The sequence below is a fragment of the Engystomops pustulosus genome, chromosome 6 (assembly GCF_040894005.1).
Source record: "Engystomops pustulosus chromosome 6, aEngPut4.maternal, whole genome shotgun sequence".
In the NCBI taxonomy this organism is placed as follows: Eukaryota; Metazoa; Chordata; class Amphibia; order Anura; family Leptodactylidae; genus Engystomops; species Engystomops pustulosus.
Genome location: NC_092416.1, coordinates 50,023,807 through 50,046,279, shown reverse-complemented (window position 1 = coordinate 50,046,279; position 22,473 = coordinate 50,023,807). Strand labels below are relative to the sequence as shown.

General features: G+C 39.4%; 1 protein-coding gene across 1 annotated transcript in view; it reads left to right on the top strand.

Moving 5' to 3' along the window:
- Positions 1–1,201: 1,201 nt before the first annotated feature.
- C1QTNF12 (C1q and TNF related 12) overlaps positions 1,202–22,473 on the top strand; it is a 36,292-nt gene continuing 15,020 nt past the window's right edge. Inside the window, exon 1 of the mRNA XM_072156007.1 lies at positions 1,202–2,253. Within this exon, the coding sequence (XP_072012108.1) occupies positions 2,083–2,253 (171 nt within the window). The 5' untranslated portion in view covers positions 1,202–2,082. The remainder of the gene's footprint in view (positions 2,254–22,473) is intronic.

The following is a 22,473-nucleotide window of genomic DNA, read 5'->3' as shown; positions in this document are numbered from 1 at the left end:
CCTTGTAAGCGATCCATTGAGAGGTAGAGCATGTCCTAGTCAGTCATTTATTAAAGGAAAAACTACCAGGACGTTTAACAAAAAACAAACTACACATACTCACTTGCGCTCCTCTTCATCGGGGTTCTTTAATTTTGACATGCCCGGATCACCTGAAAAAAAGACTAATTAGCAGGCTGGAGCATGGGGACAAGATGTCCAACATTCCGGGCTGCTAATTCTCACCTACCGAATGACGTCACCTCCCTCTCCCAGCATGTGTGAGAGGCATGATCCTGGCGTGTACAGATTAAAGAAGAACGCTTCCAGGATCGGGATGAAGAGGAGTGCAGGCGAGTATGTGTAGTTTATTTTTTGTTAAAAGTACTGGTAGCGTTCCTTGAATCGCTACCAGTTTTTTGTCCGACTTTTTTTTCCCCCTGCTGTACCTTGTGTGTCATATTTGTGATGTGTCTGCAGGATAATATTGCTCCTTTTTCAACATTCACACATTTTTTGGTCTCTTAATTTGGGCACAGCTTCAGAATTCGGACAAATTTTTGCCACAATTTTTTCCGCATAAATAGACCATCTAAAAGCTGATTTACCAAGTTCTGTTTCAACTTCATGAATGTGGAGTTAGTTCAGATCCTGTCCGTGCTGTAATTCACTAAGACCTTGCGCAAAAATCTAACATCTCATTCTAAATTATGGCAACTTATGCACCAAAATAACAGATCGTGCGACAATATTAATAAATTCCCCCCTATAGACTATAAGATCTCTGAAAAGCCAGACTGAAGCAAATCAGAATCAACATTATTGCTAATTTTTCTACTAATGGGTTTCCCATAGCGATCAGCTGTGATCTTTACAGAAGGTATCTAGACTTTCACATTGGATATGAAGTTTGCATACCCCTTCGCTTGCAGATTTTCAAGTTTGCAACATGAGTATTTAAGGGTTAATATCATACATTTTTCCCCCGTATTGCATTTTTGTCATCTCCATAAACAGTCTCTTCCCCCAGGGGGTTAAAAAGAAAAGTTTTATGGGTCATTAAAATGTGATTAGCATCTCTGCAGAGAAGGGCTGAACTGCTTATCAGCTCTACTTTAATAGGGCTGTTAAAAAAACTAGGATTGACAGATGAGCAGGGTGAGTTCCCTCCCTCTCCTTCAAGTAGCAGCTACAGGAAAGAAGGATATATTTGGTGAAATGAGCAGCTCGGAGAACCACTGCCAATTTGCAGTTGGGGAGAGACAGAGTGAAAGAAATTGAAAGAAGACGAAAGCAGGAATAACCCATCAGTCTGAACAGTCAGTAAAAAGCAGCATCACCTAAGGAGTGAAACAGGAGACATTTCTGCAGGACTTTTTGACTATTTTATGAAGATTTTTGTAATTCTTTTTATACTTAATCCAGAAAGCAAGGCTATTAACAAAGAGCCAAGTCAAGAGATAGACTACTGTTTGCTGCAATGATTTATTCCTGAAGGAACTCAACTTTTATTCTCTTCAAGAATTAATGAAAAACATCGGCTTGGCTGCCAGTGAGGAGAAGTTAGCGTGGACAATTCATCAAATCTTGAATTGTATCTTAAAAGTGGCTTTAAGTCAAGCAGAAGACATCAGTTTGTGAATGTGTCCGGTTACGGTAACCGATGAGGATGACTAGTGATCAACAGGGTTTCCGTTTCCTATTGTCCATCTAATGGGTCCACTCATTGATCATCATTACCAAGGAAGGTCTCAACTGATGGGGCTCTATGCTGGCAGATGTGGGCTGAAATGTCATCCTGATCCCTTTAATGTTACAGGCTTCATTGTTGAGTGAGTTTTAATTATACTGTTTGGACTTTTGAAGAAATTGATGGGAGAACATTTCCTTTCACCCTCCCTCTCACTTGTCATGTGTAAAAAGACCTGTTGGAGTTAAGTAGATTGATGCTTTATCTTGACCTCTTTTGTCTTGGCAAGTGCTTATCTACGCAGAAGGATCACTTTCCACTTGTTTTAGTCCTCTCAGCATCTTCTTGAAGGTACTTGGAGCTTTCTACAGTTCAACATTGTAAACTTTTGAAGGATATATTCACCAAGCATAATGAGGTGTTGGGTATGGCTCCTGGTGGCCACAGTACTGTGCCAACAACTTGCAATTTTCCCGGTCCTGGCAGCTAAAAAAGAACGTAAGAAGGGAAAAGATCCACATCAGTTCACTGATCCTTTTAATGTTACACTATCCAACAGTGAGGAGGTACATGAACTTGACAAGGTATGTGAGCCATGCACAGACACCTCCACTGCCTCTTATCTTCTACTCAAGTCAACTCACATCATCTTTACAAACTCACTTGTGTCCATGTGATTAATTTAGCTGATAGAGTGCCGCCGGCATCTATGGTACCTACAGGACCTCAAGCAATGGGGAGGTTCAGAAATAGATTTAGATAAATCCAGGAATGTCATAAAAATTGGTAGGAGATTACTATAAACCCCAATAAAGTTCTGCTCTAGCTATCAAATTTTATGTAGGAAATGTACCAGCCTAATGATGTTGTATGATCCACTATTAGCTTTACCCCATTAAGTTGCACCCCGTAGGTTTGTGATCGCAAATGTTTTGTATTTTTATGCCAGACCTTACAATATTACTTCTGATATGGTGACTATATTTCAGCTATCCTTGATTACACTTTTTGTGTTATTATCCATAATAGATATTGGGTAACTTCCGGTAAATACATTATATATCTAAGGATTTATCGCTTGGGCTAGTGTCAGCTTTATAGGTTGTTATAATGGAATGAATGCATTGCAATCTTTCTCTTATCTTTAGAGTATATTGTACTACTATTAGAATATGGCCATGTCTGTGCTGAAGATACAACCATAAGCACAAAGTGTAAAAATTTGTAATATAATGTAAAGAGTTGTGAAATAAGAATAGGAATGTATACTTCTATTACCATTACTATTACTTATATTATATTAAATATAACTACTATTAGTACACTAACACTACATCACATTATAGCACTACTATTACTATAATACACTATCACACCATATCACTACCATTGTTATAATGTGCTACTTTCAGACTATATCACTACGGTTACTACCCTACTATTACGCTTTATCACTTCTGTTACTATAATACTCTACTTTACCACTATATCACTACTATTACTATAATACAATACTATCGTGCTATATCACTTCCATTACTATACTACACAAATTTCACACTATAACACTTGTATTACTATACTACGCTACCATTACACTATATCACTGCTACAATACACTACTATCACACAATATCACTACTATTACTAAAATACTATCACTATACTACACTAGTATCACAATATTTCACTACTATTACTATAATACTATTACACTATATCACTTCTATTACTACACTACACTACTATCAGATTACATCTCTACTGTTACTACACAAGTATGACACCGTAACACTTATATTACTATACTACACTACCATGACACTATATCACTACTAAACTGCACTAAACTCCTATCCCACTATATCACTACTATTACTACAATACTATCGCTATACCACACTAGTATTACAATATTTCACTACTTTTACTACACTACTATCACACTATATCACTTCTAATACTATAATACACTTCTATCACATTATATCACTTCTAATACTATAATACACTACTATCACACTATATTACTACTATTACTGCAGTACTATTACAGCTATATAAATTATTTATTTTTATGAATACTATATCATTACTTTTACTACACTATAGTACTATCAATCTATATCACTACTATTACTATACTTTTATAACTACCATCACACTATACCACTACTATTCCTACACAATCACTAACAGAACACTATATTACTACTATTTTTACACTACTATCACACTATATCACTACTATTACTACTCTGCTATAACTACAATCACACTATATCACTACTATTACTACACTGCTATAACTACTACCACACTATATGACTAAATATACTACACTACTATATTGTGTTACTAATATTACTACACTTGATTACTAGAATATACTGTACTAACTTTATACACCATGCATTCACAGATATTGATGATTTTGGTCAAACTCTGATCCTTGCATGTACAATAGTTGTGTAAATGGGGCTCATTTACTAAGGGTCTGAAAGCCGCACTTTCGTCGGGTTTCACGAATATTTCCGATTTGCCCCGAATTGGCCCGGGATTTTGGCGCACGCGAGCACATTGTGGCGCATTGGCGTCGGCTTTCACGCGACGCGGGGGGGTGGGGGGGGCGTGGCCGTCGGACAACCCGACTGATTTGGAAAAAACGCAGAATTTAAAAAGCGATATGTGCCGCAAGATCAAGCACTCGCATTCACTGGGAAGGAGGAGGTCAACTCCGGCGGACCGGGTAGGTAAATGTGTCCCAATGGGGTTTGGGGTTATGGGGGTTATGGTCATTTCAGAATGTTAGTGAAATGACTTGATATATTTGAACTATATCTTCTGAATGAATGGCAGACTCTGTCAGGCTGTGGAGGGTTTCTGGAGAAAGTCTTGGCTTGGCTGTGAAGAAGGAGAGATGAGCAATGTAGTGTAAAGTTGTTGAGATAATGAGAGTGAGCGTTTGGAATGAAAGAGATGTATTTCAGGAAGAGAGAGGTGTTTACGTTGTGGGAGGCACTGGAATGTAGTGGAAATATCGCACTCAGGCATGTCGGTTGCATTCGGACCAGAGAAATCGGTAACCAGCCTGAGGAGGTACATAGCATGTACAAAGGAGACGCATGCTGAGGCTGGGGAGAATGGAACCCAAAATACACATAGACAGAAATAATTGGAAGACTGTCAATTCTTTAGATTAATCCATAGGAAATATGATATCCAGAGGAGTGATTATATTCAATAGTGAAGAGAATAAACTGTTAATATAAGGTGGAGGAGAGGGGGAAACAAATATCGTAATGACAGAGTGTGCTTAAACGGAAGCTGTCACTATGAAAATGCTGTTCAATCTGCAAGCAGCTTGATATAGAGCAGGAGGAGATTAGCAAATTGTACATAGGGTCCTATCTGCAGGTAGCATGTTATAGAGCAAGAGGAGCTGAGCAGATTGTACATGGTGTCCTATCTGCAGGCAGCAGATTATAGAGCAGGAGGAACTGAGCAGATTGTACAAAGTGTCCTATCTGCAGCAGAATGTTATAGAGCAGGAGGAACTGAGCAGATTGTACAGTGATCTATCAACAGACAAATATGATATAGCGGAGGAGGAGCTGAGCAGATTGTAGCTTTCCTTTACACTCGCTGCATGCGACCAAATGTCAGATGTAGGACCCGTAAAAAAAAAAACCCCAAAAGGCTGTGCAGCCAGCCGCCCGATACACCAAGAGGCCGAATACTCTCCTAAGTATTTATTCATTGGTGATCTGACACCCGGAATCCTAATATTTCCATAATGGAAGGCTGCAAACCTGAGAAAGTGCAAACCGCCGTGGGCATAAAAGGTTGGTACATAAAATGAGACTGCTGGGACTAGGGGAAAATCTGTGTATTTGGGTAAGTAATTGGCTTAGTGATAGAAAACAGAGGGCACATTCTCAGATTGGGTTGATGTTACCAGTGGAGTGCCACAGGGGTCAGTATGGGGGCCACTTCTTTTTAATATTTTTATTAATGACCTTGTAGTAGGTTTACACAGTCACGTTTTAATATTTGCAGATGATACTAAGCTATGTAAAGTAAAAAAATACTGGGGTCGATAGTTTAGCATTACAGAGGGATCTGTGGAAGCTTGAGGAGTGGGCAGGAAAATGGTTGATGAGGTTTAATGGAGATAAATGTAAAGTTATGCACTTGGGCCATGGAAACAAAAAGTATAATTATGTTCTAAACAGTAAATTGCTTGGTAAAACTGAAGCTGAAAAGGACTTGGGGGTATTGGTGGATGGTAAACTTAATTTTAGTGACCAGAGCCAGGCAATAAAATAATGGGATCTATAAAGAGAGGAATAGATTCTCATAATAAAGACATAGTTTTGCCCTTATACAAATCACTGGTCAGGCCACACATGGAATATTGTGTACAGTTTTGGGCACCAGTGTATAAAAGGGACACAGTAGAGCTGGAACAGGTGCAGAGGAGAGCAACCAAGATTATTAGGGGAATGGGGGGACTAGAATACAATGACAGATTACTAAATTTGGGATTATTCGGTTTAGAAAAAAGACGACTGAGGGGAGACCTCATTACAATGTACAAATACCTGAACGGACAGTACAAGGATCTCTCCAAAGATCTTTTTATACCTAGGCCTGTGACCAGGACAAGGGGGCATCCTCTACGCCTAGAGGAGAGGCGATTTTACCATCAACATAGACAAAGGTTCTTTACTGTACGAGCAGTGAGACTATGGAACTCTCTGCCGCAGGAGGTTGTTATGGCGGACTCTATGTACATGTTCAAGAGAGGCCTGAATGACTTTCTGGAGAGCAAAAAATATCACGGATTATGGGGAAAAAACATTAATTTAATTCTTAAAGGTTGGACTTGCGTCTTTTTCCGGCCTTATATACTATGATACTATGAGATCCTATTTCCTCCAGGATTTTCATTTCGTATGCCACATAAAAGTGTATGGGAATGTTTCAAATATATGTTGCATACATGCTACATATGGTTCTGCACCATATGCAGCCGTATATACTTGCAGTATCCAAGGAGACCATAACCAATGGGAAATGCATTCTGTCAGCCAGCTAATAGTCAGCCAGCCATCATCTGCCAGTCGACCGTATTTTATATGGCAAGTATACCATGACATACATGCACATACGAATGAAAAATGTTGCGTATGAAATACAAGACTGGAGAAATCAAAAGTTCATGTGAAAGGGGCCTTAAACTATTATTCACTAGCCACAGAGCAGTGGATACAATTGATCAATGAAAACAACGTGGAACCGGCACGACAACGAATCACTTCACAGGGGTAATATGATCAATGGGTCATGATCAATGGGTCACTGCCACTGGAACCTCCACATTGGCCATTAGAAGGAGGGTTCTTTCCCCTGTGTTGATGGAACAGAATGTTGTGCGATCACATTTCCATTCTATTCACTGTCTATGGAACTGTCAGAAATATACTTTACTATAAACTGAGAGCCACAAAGGGTAATGTGAATGCATGACCTACAGCTGCATTGACACAGGGGATCGGTTGATGTGGAAAGGGGGTAATACTTGCCTCTACCCCTCTAACTCCAACCCCTTTAATGATTTACAATCATTGAAGTATCTACAAGTTCCAATAACAATCAATAGGACACCACAACCCATAGCAAGACCTGTCAATCAAAATGACAACACTGTAAACATGGTGAGGTGGATATCGCCTTCGTCAGCTGATAAAATCTGGAGCTGAGCTTCACATTCTTCCCAGCTGCCAGTTCTGTCTTTCCGCCCTAAAAATACCTAATCAAATAAAAGATCAAAACAATGAAAATGATCTTTTCTCATAGAAAATAGACAAACCAGAATTTATTCTGTTTCCTGTGGGCGCTTGAGCATAAAACTCCTTCCTACTATGATACCTGAAAATGAAACCAGAATATGCTTCTCTGCAGACAAGAACAGTTATATCTTATTTGATTGTTTGGGAGAGTCATATTTTGAAACCAGCAAATGGCATAAAAGTAAATAGAAAAAATATAAAACACTATTTATTTCATCTGGTTTAAATCATGTAGGCACCAAAATATGCAAAAACCGACACATTTCGGATACAACAATCTATGACTTAAGCTACATTCACACTGCCGAATAGGGGACGTATATACGGCTGGCATATATACAGGCAGTCCCCGGGTTACATACAAGATAGGGTCTGTAGGTTTGTTCTTAAGTTGAGTTTGTATGTAAGTCGGAACTGTATATTTTATCATTGTAATCCCAGCCAGAACTTTTTTGGTGTCTGTGACAATTGCATTTTAAAAATGTTGGGTTGTCATAAGAATCAATATTAACACTAAAGCTTCATCACAGACACCTGTGATAACTGTTACAGCTGATCATTGTAGCCTAGGACTAAAGTACAATAAATTACCAATATCCAGAGGTCCGTTTGTAACTAGGGGTCGTATGTAAGTCGAGTGTTCTTAAGTAGGGGACCGCCTGTATATAGGCTGTATTCCCCCATTGATAATGGGCGCATGGCAACGTGGAGTGGTACGGTGCATCACACGTGCGGCACCGTTCCATAGCCGGGGAAAAGATAGGACATGTCCTATCTTTCCCTGTAATACGGTGCCATGCAACATGCACGCTAAAGAGAGGGACGGGGGTGAGCAGCACTATCCCCTCCTCCTCTCCCGTGCGCCGACGTGTGCCCGCCGTGCTATGGTACGATGGGCACATTGTCATGTGAATGTAGCCTAAGGACGGATGCATCTGAAACACGTCAATTTTTGCATAGTTTTGCTCCCTACATGTTTTTAACAAGATGAAATAAATAGTGCTTTTGTAATTTAAAATTTACTTTTTTGCCGTGTGCTGGAAAATCAGGATATGATTTTTCAGGATTATGGACTGATCCCGACCCCATGCATTGGCTTGTAATGCTTGGGATGGAGGTGAGCTGAGGAAAACTTTTTCTATTGGTTGTGAAGGTGTGATTGGTAATATAATGAAATATATGGGTCCAAGGCAGTGAATGCGTCAAAGGGGATATCACTAGTGGGCTGTGGCTTGAGCAGAGTTAATATTAACATTACCTACATTTATAATGTAATCTATAACCGTTAGAGACTGTGATGCAGGATGCACATTCTAAAACCACCAATTTCGGTCCCTGTGCTATAGTTTTGCATCCACTTTCCAATATGTAGGCCTGGCAGATAGCTTCCCAGTGAAATGTGAGACATTGTTAATGCTACTTACCCGAATCAACATATTGAAGGGAATATATTCAACCATTTTTTAATCACATGTATGGTGTCATTTGCACCAAAAAATGCTTTCCGCCATATTTATCAAAGTTTTAGACCTCTTTTCTACACTTTTCCAACTTGTCAGACTAAGTGGACACGGCCTAATGTTGTTAAAGGACTTGAGGATACGCACTCATTCTAAAATACTATCAATCCCATGACGGCTCAGCACAGTATTACATGATCAGCCAGAAAGAGACCCATAATGTTACCAAAATGTAATTATCCCCTCCATCAATATTCTCCTAAATAAGCTGATACACCATTAGTATACAGCCATCGGAGCTAAATTCCTGGACTGTGTGACAGAAACCTATCTAATAAATATATGAGTATACTATGAGAAGTGTATTTGAAATGAGTCGTCAGGCATGCCAAAGGTTAGACATTTATGCCATAAAATTTCTGTTGTCACTGTTTTGGATACTGCCCCTTGCAACTTTTTGAAAAAGACCAACTAAAGACAAAACATCAGATTACATATACAGCACTTGAATTGTCATCTGTACTAAGCAGGGCCAGTGCCAGCACTGGGCATACCTGGGAAAGTGCTCAGAGCTGCTGGGGGGGCCATAGATGGCTATACGTAAGAAATCCTTTGGTGTGAGGGGGGCTTTATCTAATGAATCCATAGTGTTGGGGGGTTTATATAAAATGACTATAAGGTGGCTGTTTGGTATGATAAACTAGGGTATATTTTGGGGAACAGGAGTTTTAGTTTCTGAATTTTTAATGCTGCCATGTGAGTTCACTTCAAAGGAGCCCACTCAGGCTCTGTTGCCCAGGGGCCTACTGAAACCTTGAGCTGACCCTGGTACTAAGCATAAGAAAGAAAAATTAAAAATAATCATTTAAAGAAAACGATTTGGAGAGGCGTGATAGACCTGTCTACTGTTTCAACTTCATGCAAATTACATTGTTGATCAAGTGAGAAGTTAAACTATAATGGAGGACCCCTCTAATATTTTATTAGGTTTAAAACATCTAATTGTGAAACCCAGACCTACAAGTCTTCTTGTGGAAGAACAAGGAAAATGGAGAGTAAGTAGAAGACCAATCTAGGCTAGATCCTTCATTGACATGTATCAAGGTTGCAATTTTTGGCCATAAAAAATTTAGGTCTACCTGTTAGAAAAGATTTGTCATCAATAAGCTGATTTTAAAGCATCCTACTGCATGAACCACAAGCAATCAGTTGCGATCTTTTGGGAAAACAAGGCAGAAAGTGTTAAATTTAACTGAAATGCTATATCGGGAGACATTAAGCATTACTCATTCAAATCAGTGGGTTATTTGTGTAGTATAGGAGATGTCCTCCAGGGACTATTAGAAGTATTATATTTATTATTATTTGGAGAGCACTATTAATTTCCATGGTGCTGTATATTCAGAAAGGGGTTCATATACATAATATGGAGAAATAATAAGTAAAAAGACCCAAGACTTATCTGGCACAAGTAGAAGGAGGACTCTGCCCCAGACGGCTGCCATTCTATAATAAAACACCTTGTCCATGCAAAGAGATAAGGATCTCAGAAGAAGGACTCTCTTTTAACACAATATTCCCTGATTGGGTGTGTGAATATTGTCTTCTAAATTATTTAAACCCTTAAGCAGGCACCAAGATCAACGATCCCCATTATGATGTGAGTACAAGTTGTGCTTTCCATGATTTGGAACACTCTAGAACTCTGCGATCCACTGGCACACATAAAGTGTCTGTATACACCAAGCCTCGGAGACAAGGCATGTCAGACAAAATATTTAAATTAACTTGATAGTATTTACTCCTATTGGTAAATTATATGCGTAGTGATCCTGAGCTCGAGATTGAGAATAAAAACCATAACAAGCATGAGTGTTGGGCTAATGCATTGTATAAATATTATTCCTTAAAAGAATTTTTGGAGAAGAAAAGCAAATTGGAGCCATTGTTTACCCAGAAAGATTGTTGGGGGGTGGGGGGTGGGGTAGGTGAATTTTGCACGAATAATGTATATTTTTATTTTCTGGACAGGTGTCATAGGAGATTATTCTGGTTCATAAATTATAAAAAAGCTGATCTGCTGACAGTAAGCCAGTGGGTATTGTCCACTAAAAGGATTCCCAGGAAGGAGTGTGGACAAAACAATAAGTGGGATTAAGAAGTTGTAGGATGAAAGAGTAGCAAGTGAGAGAAGTGATTGTGAAGCGTGTTAAGAAAATAAGATCTTCATCAACTCGTAATACTCTTGTGAGTGATGTGTGAATTTCAGCAATTACAACAATGAAGACAGAACCTTGTGTGTTTGACGTGTTAAGTGACCACAGGGTAGGAAGGGCTTTGATCTGAACCCCAGGGATGTGGCGTGGCAGCGGATGATAGACAGGGGGCTACAATGGATTGGAAACCATTGAGGTAACCAAGCGAGAGTCTTACATCACTCCAAGACAAGAGCTCAATAATTGGTTACGGATGAGGAAGCCCTTTCAGTTTCTTAGGAAAGTGACTTGGAGGTATCTTCATGTTTGTGAATATATTGAAGATACCGCTAATATTAGTCAAAAGATTAATGTAACATATGGATATTCTTGGACTTTAGTTAAAATGTGTTACTTAGGAGCTATGTCTGAAGTAGTAAATACTAGCAATCACCATTAAATAATTCCTTGAACATTTGTGTCATGGTGGAGTTTGAGAATACTTCATTTTGCCTTAGCCTCTTAAAAGATATATTAGTAGTAGGGAGATCCCAATTTCTTTTTTTGTTTCTACCCTTATCTTTTTCTCTCCATTTTTCCTTTTGGTCTTTCTCAGGATGGTCTTAAAATTCTTTTCTTGTGTTGGAAACAGTCCTGATCCAAAGGCAATTTCACACGGTTTTGCCTTTACATACTGACTTCCCATTTACAATTGTACACCACAGTGATTTTGTCCATAAGGTATTCCATGCAATTGTCATAGGCCTTAAAAACCAGAGGTCCCCCATACAGTGCTGGGATTTGGGTCGCTTTGGACTGGTTGTTAAAAAAGAAGCCAGTGCAGAGAATCTGAGAGGTGTGGTACGGTGACCTGCATCCATCCCTCATGCTTAAAACTATATAGGCATCCATGCTTTGATGTCTCAGAGCAGTTTTGGTGGCTCCAGTGGAGATTACAGAATATTAGGTTTTGGCTGATTGGTGTATAAAAATATGTCAATGTCAATTTCATTGAATACGAATGGAAACCTAAGAGATTTTCGTCCATTATAAACATGTGTGATGGCACTTTACCCAAGAGCAGAGAATATGAGACACTCATTCTTGACAACTGAGGCGGTCCCATGCGTCATGTAACCCACCATCACTTTCTTGACAGGTCTGAATGACTTGTGTGAAAACATGTATAAACCTCCTTTATGCTTGTTAACTTGAGTGCAATATTACCAAACTAAGGCAATTTTACTTTAACAGCACGTGCCGTATCTGCAGTGATGTAAGGAATCAAAGGAATATTTCAGCACAGGGCTGGAATTACCTGAGTGCATTTCCTTTCATGCATGAAAGGGCCACAAGAAGCTCAGATTGGACTTCAAGTGTCAATTTCAAAGTACAGTGAGACTTTCGATACTCTTGTATTACACAATCAAACAACTAATTTCAGAGGTTGATCTGCTGATAGGAGATTTGTAGAAGTCACAGAGCTCTGCTACAAATCCTCAATTCCCTGGTGTGAGATGATATTTGTAGCTTGGCTGCAGTACAAACAGAAATTTGGTTAGTATAACAGACGGCACTAGTAAAACGAGACTTATTATTCCCTGGTTGTTAGGATAAAAATAGCTTTACTGGCTTTTACATTAGGAGACTAGGTTGAAAACAGGATGAGATGCTTGACTATGTTCTACATCTGTAATATATACCTATGTTCAATGATGTGTCTAGCTGTTCAATGTCTTAAATATCATAAATCCATTCCTTTTGTAAAGGAGTGTTGGGGCTGGTCATATGATTGCTTGTGGCCAAACTTATCGAGTTGGGTTACCTATGGAATATACTCTTTGATGACTGCCTGCAATATACTATTTATATGCAGTATTGTATGAGTGTTAAAGTTCAGGAAGTAAGAGTTCTACTTATGGAGAGTTTGTCAATTAAGGTCACCTTATGGGCGTCTGGAGACTATTGAAACTCCACAAGGGGATTCTGGGAAATATGCAAATATGACTTCCAGGGTGGGAAACGGAAAACAATGCTTACAGCAACGCCCCGGAAGAAGCCTTGCCGGCGAAACCCTGGGTCAGGCGGATAGAAAGCTAGCGTCCCGTTATGTGAATTTGTGATATGCGCATTTTTAATGGATTTTTGTGAGTATGATGAATTGGAATAAATTTTAACCTTGTTGGAACGTACCACACCATCTGCCTGCATATTGTCTTCCAGTTACAATACAATTAAAATAGGAGAATGAGAGTGCGATGGTGCTAGTCTGAATGGTGACATACTTTCAGCAGGAGAAATTGAAGATTGGTGCTGTTCATCGAAGTTTTAAGACAAAATAAGAGGGAGAAGAAGAATCCTTGGAGCTCCGGTCATAGTGAAAATACTTTTCTCTATTTTGTGAATGCTTACAAGAAGCCTAATAATGTGATGTGGGATCATGACCCTGTTAAATACAGCCAATGTCTCCATAATGTCCTCCACATGCTATTCCAGTGAATTTCCTTTACAGAATGTCTACCAAAAGTGTGCCATCATAAGCAGTGTCAGCTGACTTATAGCTTGTATGTCATTGAGAGAATGCTACCCAGAAAATTAATACCCATACTTACCTCCAAACAGAAAATTAAATTTTGCCCCATGGTGGATGGTGGATATGCTTCAAAAAAGTGCTCATAATATCTTATTGTCACACAGTTCAGTAATAAAGCTGACCAAGGCCTCACATATCAATAAAGTTGACTGTACTTTTAGTACAAATATTTTTGACATGTATTAGTCATATTATATAAGTATAGATTCTACAAAAGATAGGTTGGAGAGGGTTCCATTGGCTTTATAGCAGGTGAAGTAAGATAACCAAAGTATATAGGGATCTGGATTAGTTGGGAACACATTTCCATCCTAATAGATACTTCAAGCAAGGGTCAAAATCCAACAGGAAGGGAAAAAAATTAGATTTGAAGGAGATTTTTCCAACATGTTGGAAAGAGTTTTTGCTCAATATCAAGATTGGCAGGAGAGCCCGTTATGACCTTTTACTAGAAGTAATTTTTGGCCCAATACAACATCAGTCTATGGAACAAATTCAGTATTTGAGATATGTTTTAAATCAGAAGGTTTAACATGATTATTGTCAACAAGTCCTCTGAGTCTTGTGTTGAAGTGTAGAATCTTGTGTTGAAGTTCAAATTTAATTTGCTAAAAGAAATAGATCCAGTTAGATATTTTATATAAAGTTTATCTCATTATTAGGTGGCCTACGCATGGTTGTGTGTGTTGTATTGACTACTTGTGTATTGACTACTTAGTAGTCTATTTTTCGATCTCAAAGTTGTCAGATGTAAAATGAGTTCCTTGGGTGTTTTGCACAACTTTTCACACAAATACATAGGATTGTGTCTGTTGACTTGTTGCTGGTTTATGCATGTTACATTGCTTTTATATAAACTAAACAGACCAGATAGTTTAAGGCTAGATTTACATTACTGTTAAGTTATTCTCTTGTTCTACTCCATTACAGGTGCATTGGATTCTTTGAATTAGAGGTCCCCAACCACCGGGTCATGGCCCAAGACCAAACTATGTGAAAACAAAATATTCAAGTCATATTCTCACTTTTCTCGTTCCCCCGCAGTAGTCCTCTTCTGCAGGGACTAGAAAAAGCTTATACTTCACATTAGTGTTACAGCATGACACCTGCTGTTTTTTGTTGCCATTCTGATGTATATTGACAAGAATAATGCAGTCTGCAGAGATAGAAATACAATGGCCTGGTAGATAATACAGGCGGTCACCTACTTAAGGACACCCGACTTATAGACAACCCATAGTTACAGACGGACCCCTCTGCCCACTGTGACCTCTGATGAAGCTCTCTGGATGCTTTACTATTGTCCCAGACTGCAATGATCACCTGCAAGGTGGCTGTAATGATTGATAATTCTTGGTCCAATTACAGCAAAAATTTTGAAACTCCAATTGTCACTGGGACAAAAGAAAAAAAATTGTCTAGAACTTCAATTATAAAATATACAGTTTCAACTTACATACAAATTCAACTTAAGAACAAACCTCCGGACCCTATCTTTTATGGAACCCGGGGACTGCCTGTAAAAATATTAGATATAAAAAGGATTATTTAGATATTAGAGATGAGCAAATCATCAAAGACTCGTTTTTTAGAAGCTGCAAAGAATTTAAAAAAAAATCTGATTCAGGTCTGAATTTATTTGATCTGATCCGGTGTTGCTTCAGTTCTCCAGGAAATTGGTATATAACACAGATTTTTCATTAAAAAGACTTCCATAATTTCATTATTTTATTACAATTTTTTCTTTTTCCCTCTCCCATCCTTGTTCCCTAATCTCTCAGCTGAATGATACCAATATTTTAGAAGATTCTTCCAAAGCGAATCAGACAAGATCTAATGCAGCTACATTTTTGTTCTTCTTCTGTATATAATCATATTGTCCAGAGCCAGTAGATGTCACTGTCACCAGCCAGGCTCTGGAAGATTTATGAATCAGCTGCAGTGGCCGGGGTGCACTCACTATGCCACCTCTCCTGAGCCGCTGTGTATTTAGCTACATGTCCAGTAGGACAGAGCCTGGCAGCACCTGAATTGGCAGCCGTGCCTCAGTGCCTCAACTTTAAGCTGCCAAAACAAAGAAGATCCCGGCCAGCAAGAGCTGGGCCGGCTTCTGCATGCCATAGTAATTAAATAATCACTGTGCAATGGGGCTCCTTCCAGAAGCCATTCAGACTTCACAACAGTACTTGGGTGGAAAGTGAATTACTGTTTGTCTACCATAAAAACCAGCTAAGAGGATTTTTTTTTTGTCAGGCTGACATGCTATATATCTAAAGATGAAATCAATACTTCAGGCCTGGAGCTGAACCAATGAGGTAAATTATAGGCAGTTAAACTTTGTGGCTTTTCTATGTCTTTTTCACATTTTATCTTAGTTACTTTTCATATTTAATTTAAGACCACATCTAAAAGTATTACAGATACAAGAAATAAAGCAATACCCATGTGCTAGGTATTGCATTAATAATATGCACATGTGGGGTCGCACAAGGCGGACATGCAGCAAGTAGATGCAGTGGATTGGCTGATGACTAACCCAAACCAAAACTAATCTGTAAGATGCAAAAGTAAAAATAAAAAAAAAGTAAAAAATAAATTTCAGGATTTTTGGCCACAATGTGAGGGTGAGGAGGAGAGAAGATATGTTGTTAGATGGAAAGAGGCTACAATGTAAGGAGAGGGGGGACACAATATGAGGAGTAGGAGGGGGCCCCAATGTGAAGGGGGGTAGGAGCACAGGAAGCTAAGCATTATTAGTGGGAGGGGGATTATAAATAAAAGGGGCCATTAAGATTGATATATATACTATGCTAGGGAGAGGGATAAGGGGCATATAGTACAAAGAATGGTATGTATGCATTTTCCATCATACAGCTGTTCAGCAGGGGTACCAAGTCCATTGTATTGACTTTTGAAGATTTGGTCCTGTGTGTACATGACTTGTTCTTAGATGCGTCAGAGCTGGTGGGTGAAGACTTGTCATCTATACACTGCACAGAGGGAGAAGGAGGTCCTGTTTCCTTCATTTAACTGTGGTTCCTTTGGTAATAGGTGTGTCTGGGGCCAGGGTTTTTTAAATTTAGGGCTATAAATTTAGAGATATTGAATTAATAAACACCCAATAATCACCATCCTCCAGTGCTTTATTTCAGCAGCACGGCCTGCCATGTATGTTGTTTTTATACCCATCCCCAGACCCCATACTCTACTCTTCATGAACTGTAATCTTATATTTTGGGAGACCAAGAGAAATTCCACCTAAACAACAGGAAGAAAATAGCCAGATAAGTGGAATAATTACATCAGATACATCCAACTGTATTGAATACAGTTTTGAATACTGCATTTTTGGTGTGAACAGAGCCTTATTTTAGGGGAACTACCATATACAACACATTGGAGCACATTTACTAAGGGTCCACACACCGCATTTCCATGGGGTTTCCCGTCTATTTCCGAGTTTTTGGCGCACGCGATCGGATTTTGGCGCAATCACGCCAACTTTCATGCGACACAAATCGGGGGTCGTGGCCGTTGGACAACCCATCTGATTCGGACTAAGCGCGGGATTTAAAATTGAAATTGTGTTCCAAGACATGCACTCACATACACCGGGAAGAAGGTGAACTCCGGCGGACCTCAGTGGGGAAGCGTCACATACAGGATATCGGGCGCAAGATCTTAGTGAATTGCGCCGGACGCCATCCTCGTCGGACAACACACCTCAGGGATCGCAACAGGACCGGGTAAGTAAATGTGCCCCATTGTCCCTGGATTTGACCAATATTAATAGAATATCTTCCATTGGTAATTTAATTTCTATGAACATTTTAAATTATTGACCGTGTCTCAACATTAATGAAATTAATTAATATTCTACTGAAACTTTTCTTCCAAAGGATTTAAAGGAAATTAAATTGCATGAACCAAACAAACATACCTTGAGAAGGCTGTAGCTACACTGATGCAGGAACATATCTTGTTTAATCCCTGAGCTGAGTGGTTTTGCTGAAAAAAACAATTATAAAATTATGATAATGAAGCTCTGTTGCTTCTGTGTCTGGGCTCAGAGCTTTTCCTTTCACATTAGTTATGCCCTGCTCAGAAGATGATATAATCATGGTGTATCGCTGAGAGGCAGAAGTAATCAATCACTGCATCAACCACCAGCTGCTGTGTATGAGTGATCCAGCTCAGGTTGATTAGTCCTGTCTTGGCTGTTCAGAAATCTCAGTGTGCAATGTGTGTAATGTGGATCCAGCTCTCCCATGGTCCTGAATTTTATAATAGTTTTTTCAGCAAAACCACTCAACTCAAGACAAGATATGTCTCTGCATCAGTGTAGCTACAGAATTCTCAAGTTATGTTTGTCTCATAATGCATCAAATCAAATGGTAGATTTTCTTTAACATGTAGTAGATACATGTTGAGAGCCTGCAAGGTGCTCCTATTATTTATTACCAAATTGCACAAGACATAACTTGGCCTCCCCATCTTGTCTTGCCTCACCAGAAGAAATCATTGCTCCTTTTTTATTATTAGAAATAAAATTGACATTTTTACAAGCACCGTGGTCGTGCCCAATGGCTATTATTCTCATTGCAGTGTTTTATTACATCCTGTTTGAAGTGTGGCTGGCACATACCACACCCTCATTTCACTAATGGGGAAAGCACACTTCTGCATAAAGCAGCTGACACTGATGTATTTAACCTGTTGTTAGCCAGGCAATAACATTCTTCCAGCCGATGCCTTTCTGATGCATGAAATTCGGCTCACGTTACTGAAGGCTGATGTCTTTAGATTACTTTATATGATTTTTTTCGTAAGAAAGTGTATCGACCTTATGAGATGTCTTCTATGTTATACTGCACCTAGGGATGTACCCTCATATGATGTCATTGTCTCTATTGACTGTTTATTTTCGATTCCAATGCCAAATTGTTAGGGTGTGAATAGTATTTTAGGCACCCATGGGCAAAACATCTGTCATGCTAGAAACTGTGCCCTTAATGGGTGGAATTTTCAGGAAATGTAGATGTTCAATAACAAAAGAGTTGGCTGCCTGGTTTCTAGGGGCATTAGAGATGCTTGTCTAATTAGGGTGGTATGTGCGGCATGGTTTCCCGGCAGCTTGATGTGTCTCCAGCTTCGGTTTATATGAAAACAGGTGACAAATGGTTGAAAATAGCTCTTATGACCAGTCGTGCTTTATGAGTGTGTTCACTGCGAAAGAGAAGATATGAGTGAATGGAAATGGATACACTTCCATACAGAGTTTGGATGGCAAATTGCAGGCACTGTTGCCTTAAAACACTGCTTTCCAGGGTCCCAGTTTGGTCAAGATAAAGTTGCCATTAGGGAAGCTTCTCAGACCTAAACTACTTCTGGAACTCTGTGCATCATATATCAATATGGTGCTTAATGTCCCATCCCCAAAAGTAGGTCCAGTGTGAAGCCACCATAAGTTTTAATGACTGTTGTAGATACATACTGGATTTTCCATGGTACTGTCCTTTAAACTTTGCACTTTACCATAATAAACAGACTTTAAAAACTAAAGACCGTATGTCAAGCATAAGAATTCGACTTTATCCTAGGGAATCCTAAAGAGTATTTTGAAGGATTTCAATATTCATTGTTTGGCCTATGGATTGGCTATTCGTATCAGTGACAGCACAGTACATGTTGTCATGGCTTATCAAGGGCCAACAGCTCACTAAACCATTCAGTTGAAAGGGGCAGGTTAAGGGTACATTCAGACAGCCGGAATTGCGGATGTGATTTGGCTGCACCCCCCCCCCCCCGATGTGTAACTGCACTGTGCCGTTTGTCTGCCTATTGTTGGAGGAAGGGTGAGGAGTGGCCCTGTGTTGACCCAGGACCATCTGCATGTACCCTTATGTGTAGTGCCAGGACATGTTGTTATAGGATCTACACCCCTATTCCTGTTATTGATCACCTGATATTGTTGCCTATCCTCAGCATAGCTTTCTATAAACACAGTATAGAGATATTTTATAAAGTCTTTCGGAATTGGAAAAAAATACTTTTATATTTCCCCTTACTATAAAAAAAATGATTTTTTTTCTAGCTCAATAGGCCTGAAATTCTATGTTGAATATACTAATGGGTTATTGGACACTGTGATTGGCCTCACTGAGCCATTTTCAAGTAACTGAGGGATTTCCTCCTTAGTGGTGGAATCATATGGAATTTATTAAGAGGTCAGAACTTGTGCGATGCAGCAGCCACCCAACTGACCAATCATGGTTATGGCTAGTAGCAAGGGTGTCAATTTGCCATAGTGGTTGTTTAGCCTCCAATCCTGCAATATGTCCTGGTTGTGCGTCCGAACCCGAAATGAAACCACGGGGTCCGCTGATCCCTTAGTGAGATTCTGTGACAGCTGAGGTGTATATTATGAGGTTCTGTGATAGCTAAGGTACTATGGCAGCTAAGTTGTGTATTGGGATGTTCTGCAGCAGATGAGGTGTGTGTAAAAAGGTTCTATTGCGGCTGAGGTGTGTATTATTGGAATATGTAGCAGCTGAGGTGTGTATTATTTGGTTCTGTTGCAGTTTTCAAAATAACTGTAAGGAGGCGCAGATATTTTTGAGGATTTTGCCCTGTTGGCTAAATGACCTTTAATCTGCCCTGTCCCATCCCCTTTACAGTGTTCAGTCTGTGAAATCCAGCCACTACACGGTCTCAGTATTGTCCAAGTGATCTCCTGGTTTTTACCCTTCTACCCCATTATGGGACCACCAAGCCACTTCCATTTGGAGTAGTCCCAGTGCTGGTGATCACTGACACATGGTGAATGTGGCAAGAGAGCAAAGAATAGGGCAGGTATTACAGGTATACAGCAACATTCAGGGTAAAATCAGGACAAACCAAACAGGTCACAGATATCAAAAGAAAGTAAAAGAGATCCAGCAAGAATTCTATGAGCATGATAGACAAATAGACTTCACAAGTATTGTTCTTGGTGTGTTTTGGCTACTGTAGAAAAATATGTCAAATGTTTGATTTTAACAATAATTGTTCCCCTACCAGATTTACAAATAGATTTTTTTCTATATCATGGAGAGAATTTGGAACAGACAAGTACTTGGGCTGATATTTTACTTTTCAAGGCTTTTTTTTTATGAATGTATTTAATACATCCCTGACATACCTTTCCTTTTAGATTTTCCCTATGTGGATGTTTTCATTAACACATTTACGGAGTCCAGTAGTTCTCAGTAGGTGCCATGGACACTTCATTTGTTCTCAGTCGTAAGCCTTCCTTTTACCACTTTGGCGGGTTGAAAGTGTTACAGGATGCACAAAAGGCACGGCAGGCAGGCTCGTGTTGTTTGCTGTGCTGAAGTCAACTGGAATCGGAGTCAATTGATTTCAACCATGAAGCAGAAAATTGGAACTAAAATGAATAATATTTCTGTTGCCCTTCCATGCGCATTGCTTTATACGGGAGCCATCCGTCTGGGGTACACATAGGGAGTATTGCCTCTTTTATACCCCTAATAGAAGGATCTGGTGTATGCCTTTGTGTAGTAACAAAGTTATCTAAAAATACTTATACATCGTTCAGGATGTCCATGTATTGAATAGCATAGTCTACAAAATCAAAGAGATGAATACCACACGACATGTGCCAAAAGGAGCCAGTTGGGTCCTAGAGATACATATAGCCTTAGCCCCTGGAATTTTTAACCAAGTCTTCAAATGAACTAGTGAAACACTGGTAATATTTTTGTAAGAATTAAAATCACCCATTAAATGTGTTAGTAGGTGTCTGCTTGTAATGTATCTCAGGAGCACTTTCTGACATATACTTCTAAATGGTTATAAACTTTACTAGTCCAACGTTTGTCCTTTTCACGTATTTTAGCCAGGGATACTTTGGAATTTAACTGGCTGATACAAAAATGTCATACGTTTTGGGAACAAAATATATTGTTGATGTTGATAAAATGAATCATATATGGGGTGTGGAACGAATTTTTCCCAACTATGGGCTAATTAACATCGGCCCTGTAGGGTATTTTGCCTTCTTGAATAAATTTCCAGGTCCAGCTGGTGGGTCAATTAAAACTCTTCTTTATTGGCGCATGTAAAAGACATCCAGGTTCCAGTAAAATCCAAAAACTTCAACGCGTTTCAAGGTGGTAAACTGCTCTTAATCATGATTAAGAGCAGTTTACCTGCCTGAAACGCGTTGACGTTTTTGGATTTTACTGCAACCTGAATGTGTTTTATATGCACCAATAAAGAAGAGTTTTAATTGACCCACCAGCTGGACCTGGAAATTTATTTATTGTGCTACTTTGCCCTAACATCGATGGGGACTGTACTGGAGGTGGATCAACCTGGGAGGCTGGTGAGATGGAAAACACACTCTTTGCATTACTATGGATTAGCACAGTTGGATTAAATGGCAGACTTGATGGGTCAATGTCTTTTTTCAACCTTATATAACATGATTCTATGAATACAAGAGAATTCTGCAAAAGAAAAAAGTGTATTCACATTTAGGGTAAATTCACATTAACGTGTACTTGCCAGGCCTTAGCCTGGGCAAGCACACGTCGGCGCTGGAGAGGCGGAGGGATAATCGCTGCTCACCCCTCCCCTCTCCATAGGTAATTGCACCTTACAGCCATAGACACCAGGAAAGATAGAGCATGCTCCATTT